The 19,390-nt window shown below is 34.3% G+C and overlaps 1 protein-coding gene across 4 annotated transcripts in view; it reads left to right on the top strand.

Moving 5' to 3' along the window:
- bcl11b.L (BCL11B, BAF complex component L homeolog) overlaps window positions 1-19,390 on the top strand; it is a 73,010-nt gene that overhangs the window by 3,818 nt on the left and 49,802 nt on the right. For 3 of the 4 annotated variants that reach the window (XM_041573032.1, XM_041573031.1, XM_018230495.2), the window contains exon 2: window positions 9,318-9,689. In XM_041573032.1, the coding sequence (XP_041428966.1) occupies window positions 9,318-9,689 (372 nt within the window). The remainder of the gene's footprint in view (window positions 1-9,317; window positions 9,690-19,390) is intronic. The other variant, XM_018230496.2, reaches the window with a different exon arrangement.

Below are 19,390 nucleotides of genomic sequence, written 5' to 3'. Positions count from 1 at the left end.
CAGATCAAATAATTAACAGTCTGCTGAAATGTGTTTAGAGTGAAGCCCTAAAACTAAATAATGGGCTGCAATAGTAGTGATCATCCTAATGTCAATGTGGAGTCTGTTGTTGTTTGTATGATAACTGACAGTAGGAAAACCAGGCTGGCGTCCAAGAAAGCCAGACTTTGACTATGTGTTTCCCACCTGGAGAATTTGGAAAATGTAGGCATTCAGTAAGTAGCTACTGTAGATAATGACACGTGCCACATTCAATTGTCATGTCTGCTCTTTTGATATCAATTTTGCAGCCATGTATGCCATTGCCAGACAATCTTGCAAAAGGCAGATGCACAAGAGCACCCATTTTACATGAGAAAGGTTGAAGAGTGTTTTGCCAGGGCCACTCTAGTCATTACAATCTCTGTAATGGCTGAAGGTTTTGGAGAATTGTTATTTGCCTGACATGGCTTTATATGCTATCCAGGTGTCTGTGTTCATTTCAAACCCAAACCACATCTGCAGAACAATTCAGTGGATGGGTTAGGGGCATTCAAATATGTTGGGTTTCACAAGATTATTCTCTGTGAGACAACATCAAATAATTACATTACATTGCGAGGATTTGGACTTTGGCAGTTGTACTTTGCATTCAGAATGAAAGATGGAATTTCACCTATATATTATAAGGGGTGTAACAGTATGAGGAAGAAAAGTCAGTAAGTCATAGTTGATCGCAAGCTCTTCCGATGCGGGGGGGAAATTTCTCTTGGTTGGTTGAACAGAGGTTAAATAGCTGCAGAGTGTTGATCATGCTACTTCTTGTCTCAGATGCATACTGTTTTCGAGTATTTTGCCATCTTACATCTAAGCAAAAAACAATAATGACTGCACTGGTTGGAGGGGTAAATACAGTGTTCTGATGCAACATTCATATTATGGATGCAGACAAAGGCCGATTATTTCAGATCATTTTAGGTAGTTCGGACACATTTGTTTATTAAAAGTATTCATGCTACGCAGAAATGAGGCTGAAACGAGAGACTGTGGATGTTTTAGCATGAAAATACCTGCAGATTTAGTGGAGAGAGAGAGAGCAGTCAAACCAGTTTTTATTGTTTATTGTGTAAAAGCCTCTGGGTTCTGTTATATAGGAATCTGGTGACTGTGAGACCTTTCTGCATCAGATATCACTAAATGTTTTCTTTGCTTTTATTCAACTTTACCTGGAGAAACATATCCTAAATGTTATCAATACATGCGCCGTGATCATTTTGCATCTATTTCCCCCAAGAAATAAAAGCAACAAAGGCCTATTGCGTGCATGTGCATGTCATATTGCTTCGCTTTCATTTAGTTGTTGGCAAATTATAGCTAATTAGCATACTTTTACTTTTTTTTATTTTAAACTGTAAAGTTAAAGGGAATTTACAGTATGTGTTTGAAGAAAACATTGCAAGAATGTGATTTTTATTCTACCTTAAAAATATGCATCATTCCCGAAGAATTTAATATCTGTTCTGTCAAACAATATATATATATATATATATATATATATATATATATACAAGTATGGGACTTGTTATCCAGAATGCTTAGGACTTAAGGTTTTCTGGATAGCGCATCTTTCCATAATTTAGATCTTCATACCTTAACTGTACTAGAAAATCATGTAAACATTAATTAAACCCATAAGGCTGCTTTTGCTTCCAATAATCCAATTGATTATATCTTAGCTGGGATCAAGTACAAGTTACTGTTTTATTATTACAGAGAAAAAGAAAATCATTTTAAAAATTTGAAGTATTTGGATAAAATGGGGTATATGGGAAATGGCCCTTCCGTAATTTGGAGCTTTCTGGATAACAGGTTTTTGGATAACGGATCCCATAGCTGTATATATATATTTCCTTTCTGCACATTTTTCCAAACCTTAGAAATAATTGTCTGACATCTATATCTAAACCTTTACTTTACCTGTAACCTACTTGTGTAAATTACATAATCCCAGCTTTAAGGTTTCATCAGCTGCAAAAGCTTTTTTTATTCAGAGGCAGAGATGTATCTTTATATCCCATGGGATACATGGGAGAATATTAAGAGGTTGAGCTATGGTTAAACTGAAAGTGAAAAAAGAAATTGTATTTTCTTTTATCTAAAATTAACCACACAATGTCAGATACATTTGACATCTCCATATAGTTTTCCCATAATATATTGATCATCTTTTTAAAGGGAATATATTCATGATTTAGACATTCTTCCTAAACATTACATTGAATATGCAGATTTAAGACAGCTAACCCCTTCACTGCTGGAACACCAGCGGCACCGGAAAACTATTGTGGTTAGCAGAGTTGAACAAGAAACATTAATACACGCTTTCAATTAGATTTAAGTGCAAAGATACCATGTATGCTTTATGAAACACTGTTACAAGCATTTAATGGCGGTAAACCTGTTTTAGAATCCACCAATTTACTTCTCGTTGCCTGTGGTTGCTTAGGTCTGCTGATTTGTCTGTATATTACACATGCTAGTTTTCTTTAAGCTTTTGCCTTTATTAATAATAAAGAAAACTATACTGAAACAACACGGAAACAAATACAAATCCACATTGGTTTCTTCTGAAAGTGCTTGTCAAACTGCCCTGCATCTGCAGAATGACATGGTAGTGTGAGCAACACAGACACCTAGAATAATTAGGGTTTAAAATAGTGCAGGACAAGGAAGATTGATCAGATTCTAAACATTAAGGCCTAACAGCAGTAATGTTGTTTTCTTTAATAACATTCCTTTATATTGTCTTCACCTTTTCCCTTCACTCACCTTCCTTATAACCGAGCTATACTTTGTTTTTGGCTTTTGTGCTTTTAGAATAAACTTTGCAGTCTTCTTTAAAATATTTAATTTCTAAGAGGCACATCTCAGTTGTACCTTCAGGCGTTTAAGTGACAAACTGTGACTACTAGGGGGAGCTCAAAGCATGCATCATCGCTAGCTAGTGCCTGGTACCGCTCTGAAGTCTTATTGTAGAAGACCGAAATGAACATTTACACTTACTGCTTCAGAATTTCAGGCAGAAAAGGGAGAGAAAATTGTGAACATCGTCAGTTGCTAACTGCATGCATGATATTTTTACCATGCTAATTAATATATTACTGTACATTTACTTGTTTTTATTTTTGTAATTTTATGTATTTTATTTATATTTAACGTATTTTGAAGTTTGGAGTTCTTTGCAGTCATTTGTAAAGTGCATTTGTTGAATGCAAGCAAATGATAGGCATATTGGTAGCAGGACTGACAATTTTGGATGTCTGGAAGTTAAGGGTTTTTAGAAACTCTATTTGTACTTTACAAAACAATACACTTATAGTCAGAGTTAGTTTTCTTATTATAACCTTGATATTGACCACCCTTAATGCAAACGAGAAATTCAGCAACTGATAAACTTTTCACTCGGCTGCAGATACCTGCAGTTCATTGTAAGGATGCCCCAGGGAGCATAAGCATTAAGATGGTGCTTATGGTAATTGGAATGACGCAGAATACAGAATATCACTTCTCTCAGTAAAGCATATAGACAATCTGGTCTCTTGTGGTATGCTTTCTTTGTGAAAGATATAAGCAGCACTGTAAGGCTCTTCTTTCTTTTCCTAGTATCAGATAACATAATTTATGTTCCCATAGATCTCTGCCTCCGGGAAGCCATTACATTTTGATTCTCTTTTTTGGGTACGGGCAGGTAGAGAGAGGGTTCGGTGTTACCCTTTTACAGGTAAGAGAGCTCTAAAAGGGAATGAATTGGGATATAAAATAGCAAGGTAGTTCCCATATACAGAATTATTATACATTTGAGAATATGGGGGGCCTGAATGTTATTGTAATTATGTCCCCTTTTTAAATTTAAACTTAATTTCATATGTTCCAAGACAGAAGTCAGGGAATTTAGAAATGAATGGGTGGGATTGTGAAGATTACATATAGTGAGAAGTAAAACAATTTTCTTATGGGTACCCTTTATACCACTTCCTAATTTTACTTCCTTAAATATAAATGCTACTGTTTTCTATTAAAAGTGCTTGAAATAAGAGCTGTAATGTGCTGCAATATACCTTTTAGCCAATGAAGGAATTGCAGACTCCAGTGCAAAAAGAATGGGGCTACTGAAATTGTGCCTAAATGTTTAAAACATAACCTTACTGAGTACAAAGTATCTAAGCAAGCAGCCTAAAACTGATTATGCAAAAATGATTTAGTCAGACTATAGATGTTGTTTATGATAAAACTGCAGGGATATGAGATTATTGCCGTGTGTGTGAATCTGTTTTCTTTTCTTTTGCATATTGCATTCAGGAATCCAAAATATATTTCAGGATTTGCGTTCTCCTCACAGCATATTTATAGTTTCAATAAACGTTTTTCAATAAAGTAAATTTATACTCTCAATAATCTAGCATATGTGCTTCCAGTTCTGGTCACAAACTGTGAGGAAGCCTTATAAAATGATTCTTCACTCACTCTTAATTGCAAGCTCACTATACCAACAAAATATGTATTATGTTGATCATTAGAATGCTACCCAGGGTAAGAGTAAGGAGATCATTTTTCAGGAACAAATGTCACCAAACATCTCTACAATGCTTCCGCCTGAGACACCTGCATATGTATTTGTAGCTGTTCTAATGCATTTTCGAATGGGTTTTTAATATTTTATTTTATTAATCTCTTCGCTTCTCAGCCACTTGTACCCCCAGTATGAGCCAACTAGATTTATTTGGGATAAGCATATTTAAAGGATAACATTTACAAAACAGTACTTTTTTGATTTATCTCAACCAGCCACTTTATCATAATGTGAATTAGCATCAGGAGCACCTAGAAAATAAATACATGTATCACTTTAACATAAAGGAAGCGTAGATCTCATGAGATTATGTCATGAAGTTTGTCCTTCGGTTAAACAGAAAAAACTGTGTGCAGAAAATTTTTTCCTTGTATTTATTTAATTTGCATTAAATTGGTTGGTCTCTCTGGTATATTTTCCATCTAAATATGTAAAAAAAATATGTTTAAACAATAGATCCAAATTAGTGATGAACAATACACAATCCATTCTGTGACTAGAGCATGCATAGTTTTTACCCTTACGCCCTAGTGCTATAACTTTAATTCGCACTTCTGCGTGTGAATATTCGTGGCTGTTCTGAAATCTAAAATCTTTGTGTTTTAGATATCCTAATTTGCATTTATTGTTGGCTGCTTCAAATTATAGCAGCTTGTAGGTTTTTTTTTTTACATTTGCAGTACAGATTTTTTTTTCTTTTGGCTGAATTCAATTTTAACAAGAGGATGTTCTGAATCTGAAGGGAAACATGCACCATAATAGGCAGCTGATGAAAAAATGCTTGTTTAACTTAAATACAGTAGTTCATCTTTATCTATCTTTTTTTCAACTGTGTCCTCTTTATTAGTTAAGTGCCATGTAATATATTGCTTTGTGTCATCCATTACAGGTTCTTCAAACAGTGAAGTGTTTGAGAATATCATTTTTCAGGCGTAGCACAGTAAAGTGACTTAATTTTACTTTGCATGCTTAATAAGATCCAAAGTGTGTCTCTTAAAGACTCTATCTGAGCTCAAATCAATTGCAGATTTAATATTCTTGAAACTTAATACATTATTTAATCTTTCGATAACTGCATATTCAATTCTTTGCACATAAGGCACAATCAGTTTTGGTTAGAAAAACACTTTTTTTAAATAGTGACATATGTAACAAACATGCTAATTAATCTACAATCAGTTAAGGGATTTAATTAGCTCAGGCAATAAGTCCGTTTTGCAGAAAGCATTGCATTGAAATTTACATTTAAGTGAAAAAATAAAGCAAGAAACATGCAATATATATATATATATATATATATATATATATATATATATATATATATATATATATATATATATGTATATATATATATATATATATATATAAATATATCTTGCAGTAACCTATGTCTTTAATTATTAGTGTGCTCTGAAAAGTTATTATGCAGTTTTTCTATGAACTCACTATGTGCCAGCGATTAATTCCTGTGCAAAACACAAAAAATAATTAGAAAATGACAGTTGTTACCAAAGCTGTTTGGTTTGCATACGGCTTACATTTTCTTGTAATATAAAAAGCATGTAACGGCTAAGTCTGACACAATTCACAAGCACAGGTGCGTTTTTGGTGACCATACTGTTAAATGGATCTGTTCATATAAAGTATGAGAACGGTGGCAATGAAACGTTGAAATAAAAAGGGCTTGATATTTGCATGTGCATTATTTAAGCAAGTACAAAATTAAACAAACCAAAAAAATTCTTACAATCCTTTTCATGTCAGGATATGACCCTTTTGAGTAGTGCATTAAAAAGCCTCTTTAGACCTCCAGGGGTTGACTTAATACTGCAGTATGGCATTGCTTTGCAACTGTGTTTGAGCAGTGTTGTGTAACGTATAGATGTGATCAAGTGTAACACAAGGGAGTTGTAAGAATTGCAAGAGCGGGTGCAATGAGATGATAAAATCACTGCACAAGGAGCCAGAGCTCCTTAGTCAAAGTACAGTTTTTATTGTACTTATTCTTTGCGTTGGACATGTTTATAATATAGCAGCTGATATATATATATATATATATATATATATATATATATATATATATATATATATATATATATATATATATCCAAAGGAATGGTGCACTCCGTAAACAAATTTAATACCTGGGTGCCAGCATGGGAAATAAGCAGTGAACAAGGATTGCCGCACTCACAGGGTTTTAGTGAAAAAACAAAAAAAAAAAATTATTATTAAGCCTCAACGTTTCGATCACCCACAGGGATCTTCATCAGGAGCAAAAACAAACAAACATGTGAGTGCCGCAATCCTTGTTCACTATATATATATATATATATATATATATATATATGTATTAGTAGAATCTATACCACTTGTTAGGATGTTTTCACTGTAGATGTAACATAGGATGGCTCAGATGGCGTCTCAAAGCCAGAATATGTGACCTTTAATAACTACCTGGGCATTAAATGCATTTAACCAAGTTGGGGAAATGGCGAAAGATCTAATGATGTAAAAGTTGAATCTAATTAAAGTGTGATGTTCATAAATATTAAATACAATGAAAACAAGTATTATTTTGTGCAAGGAGAGGAACAGATTCTTGCAAGTTTGCAAGTTGGATAATGGGGTGAACATTATTTATAGAGCTAGAAATATATTCCTATAACTCAGTCTTGCAGAAAGTGCCGAAAGGATTGGCAACTTCTATCTCAAACATGGCATACACCTTTCTGTACTTTCACCCATTGTTATTGGCATGATTCTTCCATTGTGAAGGTCTATTTTGCAAGGACTTGCAAACAGCCAGGAAAAGGAAGGCCGGGGTAAAGCGACAAATACTAGTGTGAAAAGTATCATGAAACCATTCCTTAACGTCATTTCTATTTGCTGCTAAAAGCAGGGTGGCTTTCAAGGCTCCAAATGCATCACTGATACATTACTGATAAGAAGCATAAAATGACTCTCGTACAGTAAAGAGAAATGCAGGTTGCAGGAACCTCACAGTTTCAGATCTGAGGAAAGGTGGAGTATTTGAATAATAAACGTGTCACTTGTGACCCACTTGCAAACCTTTATTTCTGTGTAAAATATTTTTATTTGCTATCACACACATTTTTTTATATGGCTGTAGATATTGTCTTTGGGAAGTAACTTTTCAAAGGATAAGATCAAATGTATTTCTTTTGGGAAATGAACATTTATTTCGTATAAATGCATTTCATTTGTCTTTGTCCTGCTATTTATTTCCTAAGAGGAATTACATTTACCAACCAGATTATCGTGCTTCCTGACATCAATATTGCATAGCTGCCAATGTAAAATGCTATAGTTCTCACTCTTTTGCAGTGGCTCTCAATCAAATTACACAAAATTGTATTTTTATTGAAAATTTATATTTTTTCTACAGTAAGGTAATATTGCTGAATTGTAGATATTTGAAAAAAAGCAGCCAGCACAGTTTTCTTATTCAAACTAATGCTCGCTGGGGTCATATAAAATTCTGAAAAACAATTCAGAGTATTTATCTGCCAGGAATGTTACTTTCCTTGGCAATTAATCACAACCCTAAGCAATCATGCACCTGGTGAACATACCTTTTTTGTCAAATACAAGCCAAGTAATATTTTGGCGTTTTCGCAAACATTTTGGTAAAAAAAAATATTAAAGCAATATTTTTCTATACATTTGTAGAATGGTGTATCGAGTTTTTTTCTCCCATGTTACTGCAATACCCGAAGAGAGACAATACAAAATATAGTAAGCGTGATTATGCAGTACACATAAATAGTCTAAGGAAAGAAATGAAGGCGTATTCTCAGTTGTTAAGTATATATTGCTATGGGCATCCTGTATTTCTTATGGCAGGTGGTAGGCTATCATTACATTCAGTAGAGACTATTACAGACATCTAGCCTTTTCTGAGCTTGTTTGTGGCATAAATGTTTCAACATATATATCCCCAGGCATGCTTTATGGGGAAAAGGTTGTTAACGTATATATCTGTGTGGACAGATTCAATTATCTGTAGAAGCTCTACACCATATCTGACTTGAATTAGTATGTGCCCATATTCGTAGGCAACATTTTTTCATTATCTGTATAAACAATTAACCCCCCTATGTAATAAGAGGTGCTACGTTTGCTAAGGTGCTCTTTATCCATTGTAATCAATAAGATATTTGCTTTTAAACATGTAACTAGTAAATACTTCCTGCTCAGTGGTTGCTATGGGTAGCTGCACTTGGGAAAATTTAGTGCCTTTTATTGCATAATCCCAATAGTGTATTGTCAACAAATAATATATTAATTTCATTATTATGCATATGCATTCCATTATTAAAGACAGTTAATACAACTCAATATCTATCTCTATCATTTATCTATCTATCATTGTAACACATATAGTATTTGTGCAGTTAATGTAAAAGTCTAGAAAGGTAGGTAAACGATGAGATGTTTACAATTTTTACAATTAAGTAGACTTGTACTTTTTTAATAAGTACATTTATTAGTTTCAGGTTGCTTCTTGTTTGTAAAACCTTATTTAAACGTGACTGTTGCAGGATCTTTAACACATACCATAGTAGCCATTTTCTTTTGTTGTTGTTAACTTTCCTCAAGTCCGTGTTTTACCTCTCATATAGAAGATATTTATTTTCATGTAGCTGCATGAATGAGTCTTATTTGTGTTTTTTTTAACTAATAGCAGAAGACCACCACCACATTGAAACAGTGATCACAGATGAGGAAGAGGCTATCGCCATCCCTGAGCCAGGAGCCATTGGCCTCAACAGCAGTGGTACTGACCCAGACTTGTTAACATGTGGACAGTGTCAGATGAACTTTCCCCTGGGAGACATCTTGGTTTTTATAGAGCACAAGAAAAAACAGTGCAGTGGCCCAAGTGGGGTCTGCTATGAGAAGAGGATGGATAAAAGTAGCCCTCCTCCTTCAACTCGATCAGAGCTCAGGAAAGTGGCCGAGCCTGTGGAAATCGGCATCCAAGTCACACCAGATGAGGAAGACCGTCTTCTAACGCCTACAAAAGGAATTTGCCCTAAGCAGGAGAACATTGCAGGTACAGTGCAGTATACTGTATGTAATTATTGAAATGCATGTTATATATCTTGTGCCTGTGACATAACTTTTTTCTGATTATAAGAAACACCTCACTTTAGGTTTAAATGTAAACATGATCCATAGATCCACAAGCTCAGTTTATTAGCTACTGAATGAGACACAAGTGTTAAAATTCACACATTTGAATTGTAATCCCCCTAATCAAATGTAAATTCGAATGTGCGTTTTATCACCCTTTGACCATGGAAAAAGTTTTAATTTGAATATTCGCCACCTAAAACCTGCACAGTTCATGTACAAGTCAATGGCAGAGGTCCGTTAAGCCATTTGGAGATGCTAATAGCCTTTCTCATATTCAAGTTTTATTTGTGGAGAAAAACTCGATTCGTACAAATCAAATACGAATAGAATTTTCTGGTCGGAACCATAAGATCGAATATTAGCCATTCAAATTTTTTCTTAAATAACCACCCAGTCGAATTGTGAGTATATTCACATGAATTCGAAATTCGACCTTTGGTAAATGGGCCTCAAAGTGATAAACATATATATGATATACCCATATACTAAAGTTTAGTACAGGTAGGGGATCCATTATCCCGGAACCTGTTATCCAGAAAGATCAGAATTATGGAAAGGCTGTCTCCCATAGACTTCATTATAATTAAATAATCCAAATTTTAAAAATATTAGATTCTTTTTCTCTGTAATAATAAAATAGTGTCTTGTAGTTGATCCAAACTAAGATAAAATTAATCCTTATTGGAAGCAAAACCAGCCTATTGGGTTTATTTAATGTTTACATTATTTACTAGTAGACTAAAGGTATGAAAATCCAAATCATGGAAAGATCCATTATCAGGAAAACCCCAGGTCCCGAGCATTCTGGATAACAGGTCCCATACCTGTATATTGGCTATAGAATGGAATCTCAATCCTTACAGGCCTTTGTGAGCATATACTAACACCCATCCTTTCACTATCTTTTGAAGTTACACAGTTTTATGTTACAAATCTGGGGATTAGCTGTAATCCTAATGCTATTTTGCAAAAATCTTCTAAAGAATAGTTCTTTCATTTAGGGTGCGGTTTCCTAGATTACATTCATATAAATCAAATATTTACCCCAAGTCAAATTTGTGTCAAAAGGGCTTGCACTTCTTTAAGGTGTCCATTTTACACTGAAATACTTTCCCAAATGGCTCTGCAATTTAAGCAAAACTGATCCCTCTTGTATCTCTTAACAAATGCAAACAAGAAATAACCATCTGTTTTGTAAAGTTTGCAGCTCAGTGCAAAAAGAGCTCTATAACTTCAGCACGATTCAAGCAATTGTTACAGGGGTCAGTGTTACTTAGGATAGATGTCTTGTAATTAAATTATACCGGATCCAGTGCAGAGGTTAATAACTTGCATGCACAAAAAATTGTTGCTGACAATTTTTTATTCCACCCTTGACTTGACACTTTTGCATGCAGCTTGGCTACTTTGTTTTCTGCATAGTATCAGTGCTCGATGTTTCCTCATGTGCAGTGCCTGAGATAGTGCTCTTCTGTGACATGATGGGAGGCATTCCTGTTTCACGAATAGGCCATGCACAAGAGAACATTACACCTTTAGAACCTTTTATTCTTTTTGTAGAATAAAGGTTAGAATAAGAAGAAGCAAAGGTTTCAGGTCAACTTTTTTAAAATAATCTGTCACTCTGAAAAACTTCTATAACAAAAATTAAACCTAGATTATACAAGTAGTTTAGTATCTTAGATGATAGTGGATGCAAAATCAAATACATTCATATATATTCTTTTTGTATTCAGATGCATCAATGGACCAAGGGTCAGAGTTCAAATGGTACTGAATGTAAAGGGAACTTGTCATTGTCTACTGGTCCAGGGCAGCCAGTGTATGCCTAGCTAGCATATTAGACAATTTAGCCCAAAACCAAAAAGAGTTCCTCTTGTTTGAGTGTAGTGTAGTGTAGAGAACATTAAATATAACCTCTATGAAATATGCTTTTTGTATAGAGAAATCCCATGGTCATCCTTGCCTCATGAACATCATGAAAATAACCTTGTTGGTTATCAGCTAAGCCATACCCTCTGAAACTATTTAGGGGAGTTGAGGTAACATGCAAAGATGGCTTTAGATCAGAATGCAGCTCTAGTGTTTGAGGTTCAGCCTATCCAATGTAGGCGAAAAAAGTTAGTCCAGCACCCACTGTTTAGTGAATAAAACAGCCTTTATTGGACCAAGGGCATTACAGCAACGTTTCAGACCAACTGGTCTTTTATCAAGCTTATCCAATGTAACTGGTCTTTTACTCAGCCTATCCAATGTAACCTAACTGGAATTATTTTCCTGCTTCTAGCCATTCAAATGCTGTTAGCCATTGGTGTGCATACTGTTGCTTGATCCTCACTGTAGCTAGCTTCAGGTAAGGCCACCTTAAAGGGGTTGTTTACCTACCAACACTTTTTTCAGTTCAGTTGGTTTTAGATAGTTCACCAGAAACAAGGACCTTTTCCAATTACTTTCTATTTTCTATGTGTGACTGTTTTTTGAATATTGAAGTGTAAAGCTTCATTTTTCACCATCTAAAGCAGCTCTTGGGGGGGGGGTCGCTAACTCTGTAAACTGTTCTAAATTTATATATTTTGTTGATACATTTCTTGTCTTTGTCCATGCTGAGCAGAATCCCTGGGTTTCATTAAAGGTAGCTGTTACAACGGATACAATAGTTGCTAATATTCCAGAGATGCTGCTGAGAAATGTATCAACTAAATGTTGCAAAATTGTAACGGTTTAGATTCTGTTCCTGAATTACTGAGCTGCCAGACAGCAGAGATAGATAGACATTAAACTTTAAACTTAGGTTTTGGGAAAATGGTAAAAAATAAAAGATGGAAAGCGATTGAAAAAAGTATTTATTTCTAAAAATGATTGAACTAAAAAAAGTGTTTGGAAGGTGAACAGCCCCTTTAACAATTCTGGCAAACATATGTCCCTGGTGTCATCCATAGTGAGAAAAAACATTTATGAATAACTAGGATTCTGACTGCAAAATACAAATGATTACTTAATCACTTCTGGAAAAGATGGCAAAAAAGAAACAACTAATGTTACCAAATCACATTTTTTAAAATCATGTCTGCACTTTCCAAAAGTAATATCAACATACCATTTAAGATGTAGAACTGTATTATGTACAAACTAAAACCTATCATGTTTTTTTAAAATGTGAACAAAACATTTATATCTCTCTTATTTAATAAAAAGGAAGGATTAAAGAATAAAACCAGAATAGCTCAGATGTAAAATGTAATTTAATGTGGTGGAAGCATTAATTATTTTAGCTTAATTGAATTCTGAGGAATGCAGTGGCTGCAGTTTTGTAGAAGAGCCCTGTTTATTATTTCTTTGTGTAGATGAACAGTGAAAGAAATGAGATAACGCCAGTTATTTATTCTGAAATTCATTTATCAGAATGAATACAAGTTACAATGAGGGGGCATCACGTAGAATTTGTTAAACCAGAGAGACGTGAAGATAACTTTTTTAGTGTACAGTATGCTACGAATAGGCCCTAAACAAAATTAAAAAAAAAATAATTTCATGTTTCCTGACATGTGTTAAATTACATAAATGAGTTTATGCAACAGGAATAGCTAAACGTAAATTGACTTGTTTTGAATGCTGCACTTTACAGTCATGAAGCCACATTTATATACTCTCCTTCTACTCAGGGTACACAAATGCATTAATTAGTTTAACTGCTTACCTTTTGTAGAATCTTACAATACTAAATCTAAATGTTTGCACACTCAAAACAAAAACAATTGGACATAAGGGTGGTTTGGAAAAATAATTTTTACTATAGTTCAAAAAACATTTTACATAGATAATGCCATACAATACATGGCGCAATTTATACAATGTTAAAAAGTAGCATAGAAAATTAACCACCCATTAGTCGCATGCAGAAAGCAAGAAAACAGCAAGGGAGCGGATACACCTACCAGAAAAATGAGAATGGCCCCAACGTTTCGGCACCAAGGCCTTTGTCAAGGGGATTCCCCATGCTACTTTTTAACATTGTATAAATTGCGCCATGTATTGTATGGCATTATCTATGTAAAATGTTTTTTGAACTATAGTAAAAATTATTTTTCCAAACCACCCTTATGTCCAATTGTTTTTGTTTTGAGTGTGCAAACATTTAGATTTAGTATTGACATTGGTTACCTTTGGTAGGGGTAACATCTGTTTTTGCACCTCTAGCCAATTTTTGAAAGTTTTGGTGTGCCCTCCATCCATTATTAACTGTAGAATCTTACAATCTATGGTGCTTGCTTTTAAGTACTTGAGTGTGAGCAACGTAGACAAAACAATTTTCTTTGATCTATGGTGTGCAGCATGTAGTTTGGTGGCATGCGGTGTGGCAAGATCAAAACTCAGCCCGTACTCAAAGGGTTAAAGGTAACCAATGTAAAAGAATGGTTAAATGTAACTTCAGTTTCCCATTTAGACTGCTAGATTAGTATTCGCAACACACTGATGTTGTTGCTGTGTAATAAAGATAGAAGTTTACTCTTGGATTTAGCCATTCACATGTGTAAAATAGCAAATATGGCTTCCATCTATGGTTGCAAAACTTAGAGGTGTAACATGGCTCAATATCTTACATATTTAACAATTACAATATTATGTACATATTATTTTGTATCAAGGCAGTCACTACATGTTGCAATTTATATTTTACCGTAGAGTGACTGACGTAGTCTAAGATTCAGTATTCAGTATATTTCTGCAGGGCATTTCCTCTGCCACTTTTTTTCTTGAAACAGCATTGCCACCGAGCTAATTCCTTTACCAACCATAATCACACCTAATTAGGGCCAGCTCTGAATCTACTGAAACTTTTTATTCTGTAGAAATAACCAGGAAGAAAAAAAGAAAATGTAACTAAATTCAGTCTATTGCTCTGCGAGCCTACCTTGGCTGGTGATTCATTAAATATCTTTAAGCTGGGATTGCCTGTGTCTTGCTTTGGGTTTCTAAATATGAAAAGTACAGCATAATCTGGAAGTTGAAGATAAACACTCCTATTGGCATAAAATAAGCCATCTGATTCATTCTAATTATTTTGTTACAAAAAGAGATTAGCAAAATCTGTGTGTGGATGCAATTGATTGTTGAATAGAATGGCTTGGGTTATCTTTTTTTGCTGGTGACAGCTAATTATTAGAGCTGTCTTTGGCTAATAATGCCTCTTTATTGCTCTATACCATGATGGACATTAGGTGTCCATGATGCACACAAAGCTCTGACATTTGTCAAATCTGAATAGGCAAAATCCAAGTTGTTTTTCTGCATCAAAGATCCTTACCTTTTTGCTGCTTTGTGTCAAGCTGGATTCTGTTTTGTCTGTGACTTTGCCTGGGCATCTAGAATGGAACCCTGTCTTAACACCCGATGTCTTAAGTACCAAAGGTAGGCATGATTGTAAATTGCAGAAAAAGTATGGGTCAAAAGAAACTAGCCCAGCTGAATTGGCTAAAAAGTAAAAAAAAATAGCATACACATTACATACTACAGAGTTCTAGAAGAACCTGCTTGCTACAAATTCTATCAATACAAGGTAAAAATAAGTGTGACAACTCTGTCACAGTATCATTTATCTTTGCAGCTTCCTTTCAGAAATTAAGTGGCACCAGCAAAAACACACTGTGGGTTAAGAAAATTCCCAGCACAACAAAACACTCCCACATATTTTGTATTTCAGTGGTTAAATATGGGGCAGACTAAATATGCAGGGAAATTAAGCAAGATTCGAATTGATTCAGTTTAAAGCAACAGTAACATCAAAAAATAAAAAGTGTTTTAAAGTAATGAAAAATATAATGCATTGTTGACCTGCACTGGTAAAACTGCTGTGTTTTACTATTGTTTATATAAATAACTGCTGTGTAGCAATGGGGGCAGCCATTCAAAGGAGAAAAGACTCACGTTACACAGCAGATAAGCTCCGTGGTGCTTTCTGTTATCCACTATTTAACCTGTGCCATATAGCCTTTTTCTATTTTCCGCCATTGCTACACTGCAGCTTGTTTATATGAATTATAGTAGTCTTTCTGAAGCAAACAGGTCAGTTTGACAAGTGCAGAGCAACTGTATATGATATTTTCATTCCTTTAAAACACTTTAATTTTTTGGTGTTACTGTTCCATACAATTTCTCACACATATTAGCAAATTATGCAATCTACTTAATGTTTTCCTTTGCACTGCTTGCTATATGGTCAAATGTTTATTTATAAAGGACCAACTTTAGCAATATATAAATACCTGGTTCTTCGACGGCCAAATAGCATATATCTTGGAGGATCTGAAATAATGTGAAAATGGGTGATTTGTACTGCTGGGTCTTGAGATGCATAATTTACCCACACTGTAGGTTTAGCTTCCACTTGAGAAGGTCGTATATGCACAGGATGCCATTTAGGTGGAAAGGGGCAAAACAGCTGAAAGGAATTAAAACCAGTGTTATATTAGCTGTACACCTAAATAGAAGAACATTTCTATTTACTGTCCTTCAGCATGAGGATATCGAATCTGTCAGTAATACCTTGCAGGTTGACAAGTTTGACCATTACGTTTTGCAAGGTTATAAATGGAATCACAATTTATTTAGGTCTCTAGTGTCCAAGCGTTATTACAAACCACCCACCATTAATATTAGTAAAAATATTTTATTGGTGCTTTCAAAAACGTTCACGTGTCTACTGTCTCTAATTTACTGCTTGGAAGTGGGCAATGCTAGAAACAACTTGGTACAGATCAGAGCACAATACAGCTTTGTTCCAGCTTTGAACATGGTGTTTTACTGTTTTAATAAAGATTTGTATAGTTGAAAATGCACAGAATGCGAAAAAAATATGTGATTAACAATGTGCTATATAGTCAGGCCTATAAAGTCTAATAACAGTATTATTGTGTCTAGAATGTTAAGAAAGTGTGACAGAACCACTGTGAGCACAAGGTTTGTTAATGGTAGCCTTGATGAGCAGTTGCATACAGCCGCTTAAATGAGTGTACTTTTACAAAATACTAAAAACACAATACTGTGGTAAGTGCTCATCCTTAATCATCCTCTTAATGATAGAGTACAAGATACAATAAGGGGCAGATTTATTAAAGGTTGAGTTGTATTTTCCCAATTCGGGTTTTTTTCTGTAGAAAACTTAAGTAATTTGAGTATTAGGATTTGAGTTTTTTGCTTTCAAGTTTTTTCATAAATTAGAAAACATTCGAGTTGTGAGTTTATTCGAGGTATAAAAAACCTCACAAGGTTCACAAACTTGACCTTAGATAAATAACCCCCTAAATGTATTTTTATAAGCTCTAAAGCTAGTTTTTATGTGCATGGACAATATACTTACATTCGAGAAGAAACAGGCTTCATTAAAATCATAATTTGACCAGAAAATACGATTGACTTATTGACTATTTTATTATGGAGAATTTTCTTTGTCCAAATGGTCAAAAACACTCCATTCACTTTGAATAGCAACCACTTTGTTGCTTTTGTTTCCTAACTTGCAGTAGATTATTCAAAGCTAATTGCTGACTGGTTGTTTTTGGCTACTGCAGTTGTGCAATTTAGCACCTATGTTAGCAAAAGATGCCTCATATGTACAGATTCATTCATTTCCAATTGGGTTTGACAAATAGACAGCAGAACCATGTATAACTCCTTTGAAAATCGCTGGGCCACTATTTTGACATACTGCTTTTGACATACTTTTTACTATGGCGAGGTGATTCTAGGAGAACTTGTATTATAGCATCAGAGTTACTTTCAATTAATTCAGTGTAAGTAAATTCTTAATTGCAGTTGGATTACTATATGTCTTCATGGCTTTGTAGTTACACATACAATATACCTCCTAGTGCAGTATACATTTCATCAGCAACGAGTACCTGTTACAAGAAATTCTAGCTTTAGAAATGAGTGTTCTGACTATTCTGCTGGTTACTATCATCTTCATGACAGAGAAAAGTCTGTGGATACTACTACATCCATAAATGGCTTCAGTGTGCTATAATGTTTGCAATCAGAGTTTTGGCCAGTGACATGACAGCTGTGAAAAGCCAGAGAGGACTTACAAGGTCAGAAATGAAAAGCTTACTGCAGCACTGGTTCTTGCTTGGTACAGAAATACATATTAACATGTTAATAATATGTCACTGATTATAAAAGTTCTATTACCGGGCACTACAAAATATATATATATATATATATATATATATATATATATATATATATATATATATATATATATATATATATATATATATATATATATATATATATATATACATACACACACTAAGGTGAGTTGACAGCACTCCAAGAAGTTTTGAGGCAAAGGTTTCAGCAAACAAAATGTAGGTTTATTGGTTTGTAGTTTTATTGGAACCAATAAACCTACATTTTGTTTGCTGAAACCTTTGCCTCAAAACTTTCTTGGAGTGCTGTCAACTCACCTTGGAATCTATTTATATTCGGACTGGCACCCAGGTTCTATTTTTGGCTATTGGTGTACGCTCTGCCTGCATGTTATATATATATATATATATATATATATATATATATATATATATATATATATATATATATAGAATCTGTAGTTCCAGCGCACTCCCTACATATATTGCAGGACCCAGGTGCTACCTTAAAAGGCTGTGTTATACATCACTTGAAGAAGTCAGGTGCACCCCGGGATTTAAATTGTTAAAAAATCCACATTTTATTTAAATACTTTTGAAAACAGAACTAGTCAACATTTCTGTCTCTATCTAAGACCTTTCTAAAGAACCTGGTCCTCTCAAGACCAGTTCTGTTTTTAAAAGTATTTAAATAAAATGTGGAAATAAATCTAATACGAAAATACCCCAGCTAAAACCTATCGTGGTCATGTAGGAGTCAATGGCAGAGGTCCCTTCAACCATTTGAAGATGTTAATACCCTTAATGGTGCTCTTTTTTTTTCGAAATCTCTATTTTTCACCCCGAATTCACTGATTCACATTTTTTCCATTCAAGTTTTTTCTTAAATTAGAAAGCACTCGAGTTGTGAGTTCATTCGAGGTATAAAAAAACCTCACAAGCTCTAAAACTTGACCTTTGATAAATAACACCCAACAAAGGGTAGCACAGCCATTCTAAAGTACCAAACATAAAGTTACACAGTGCAGACTACCTCCTTTAAGTCATCTTAGAAAAGTCTAGGAGTGTAAGCAAGGTACAATGTTACTTTTTTCTTTTTTTGTTTTGTCTATGCTTGGGTGGAAAAACAAAAGAGAAAGTAGTGTTATAGTAGTATAATTTATACTGCACTGTAGTACACACTCACCACACACACACACAAATCATATAAATTGTTGGTTGTTTTTAGTTCCTCTGACTGTCTTGACTGCAGTTTTGTGAGTTTTCAGAAACTTTGTTCTGGCCCTTTAACCTCTATAAAGACTAAACTTGGCAGTATATATGTAACCTGAGACATTCACGTCTATACTGTTTGTAATTTGAATAGCTCTGGTATACATTTCTGGGATATGAAGCTGTCTGTTTAAAACAGGTATGAACACACACATTTCACAAAGGAAAATTTGCTTTATTAAGAAGGGCTTATTATTAT

Source organism: Xenopus laevis, chromosome 8L (genome assembly GCF_017654675.1).
Source record: "Xenopus laevis strain J_2021 chromosome 8L, Xenopus_laevis_v10.1, whole genome shotgun sequence".
Taxonomy (NCBI): domain Eukaryota; kingdom Metazoa; phylum Chordata; class Amphibia; order Anura; family Pipidae; genus Xenopus; species Xenopus laevis.
Note: the sequence above shows the minus strand (reverse complement) of the source record. Positions and strands in the feature narration are given on the sequence as shown.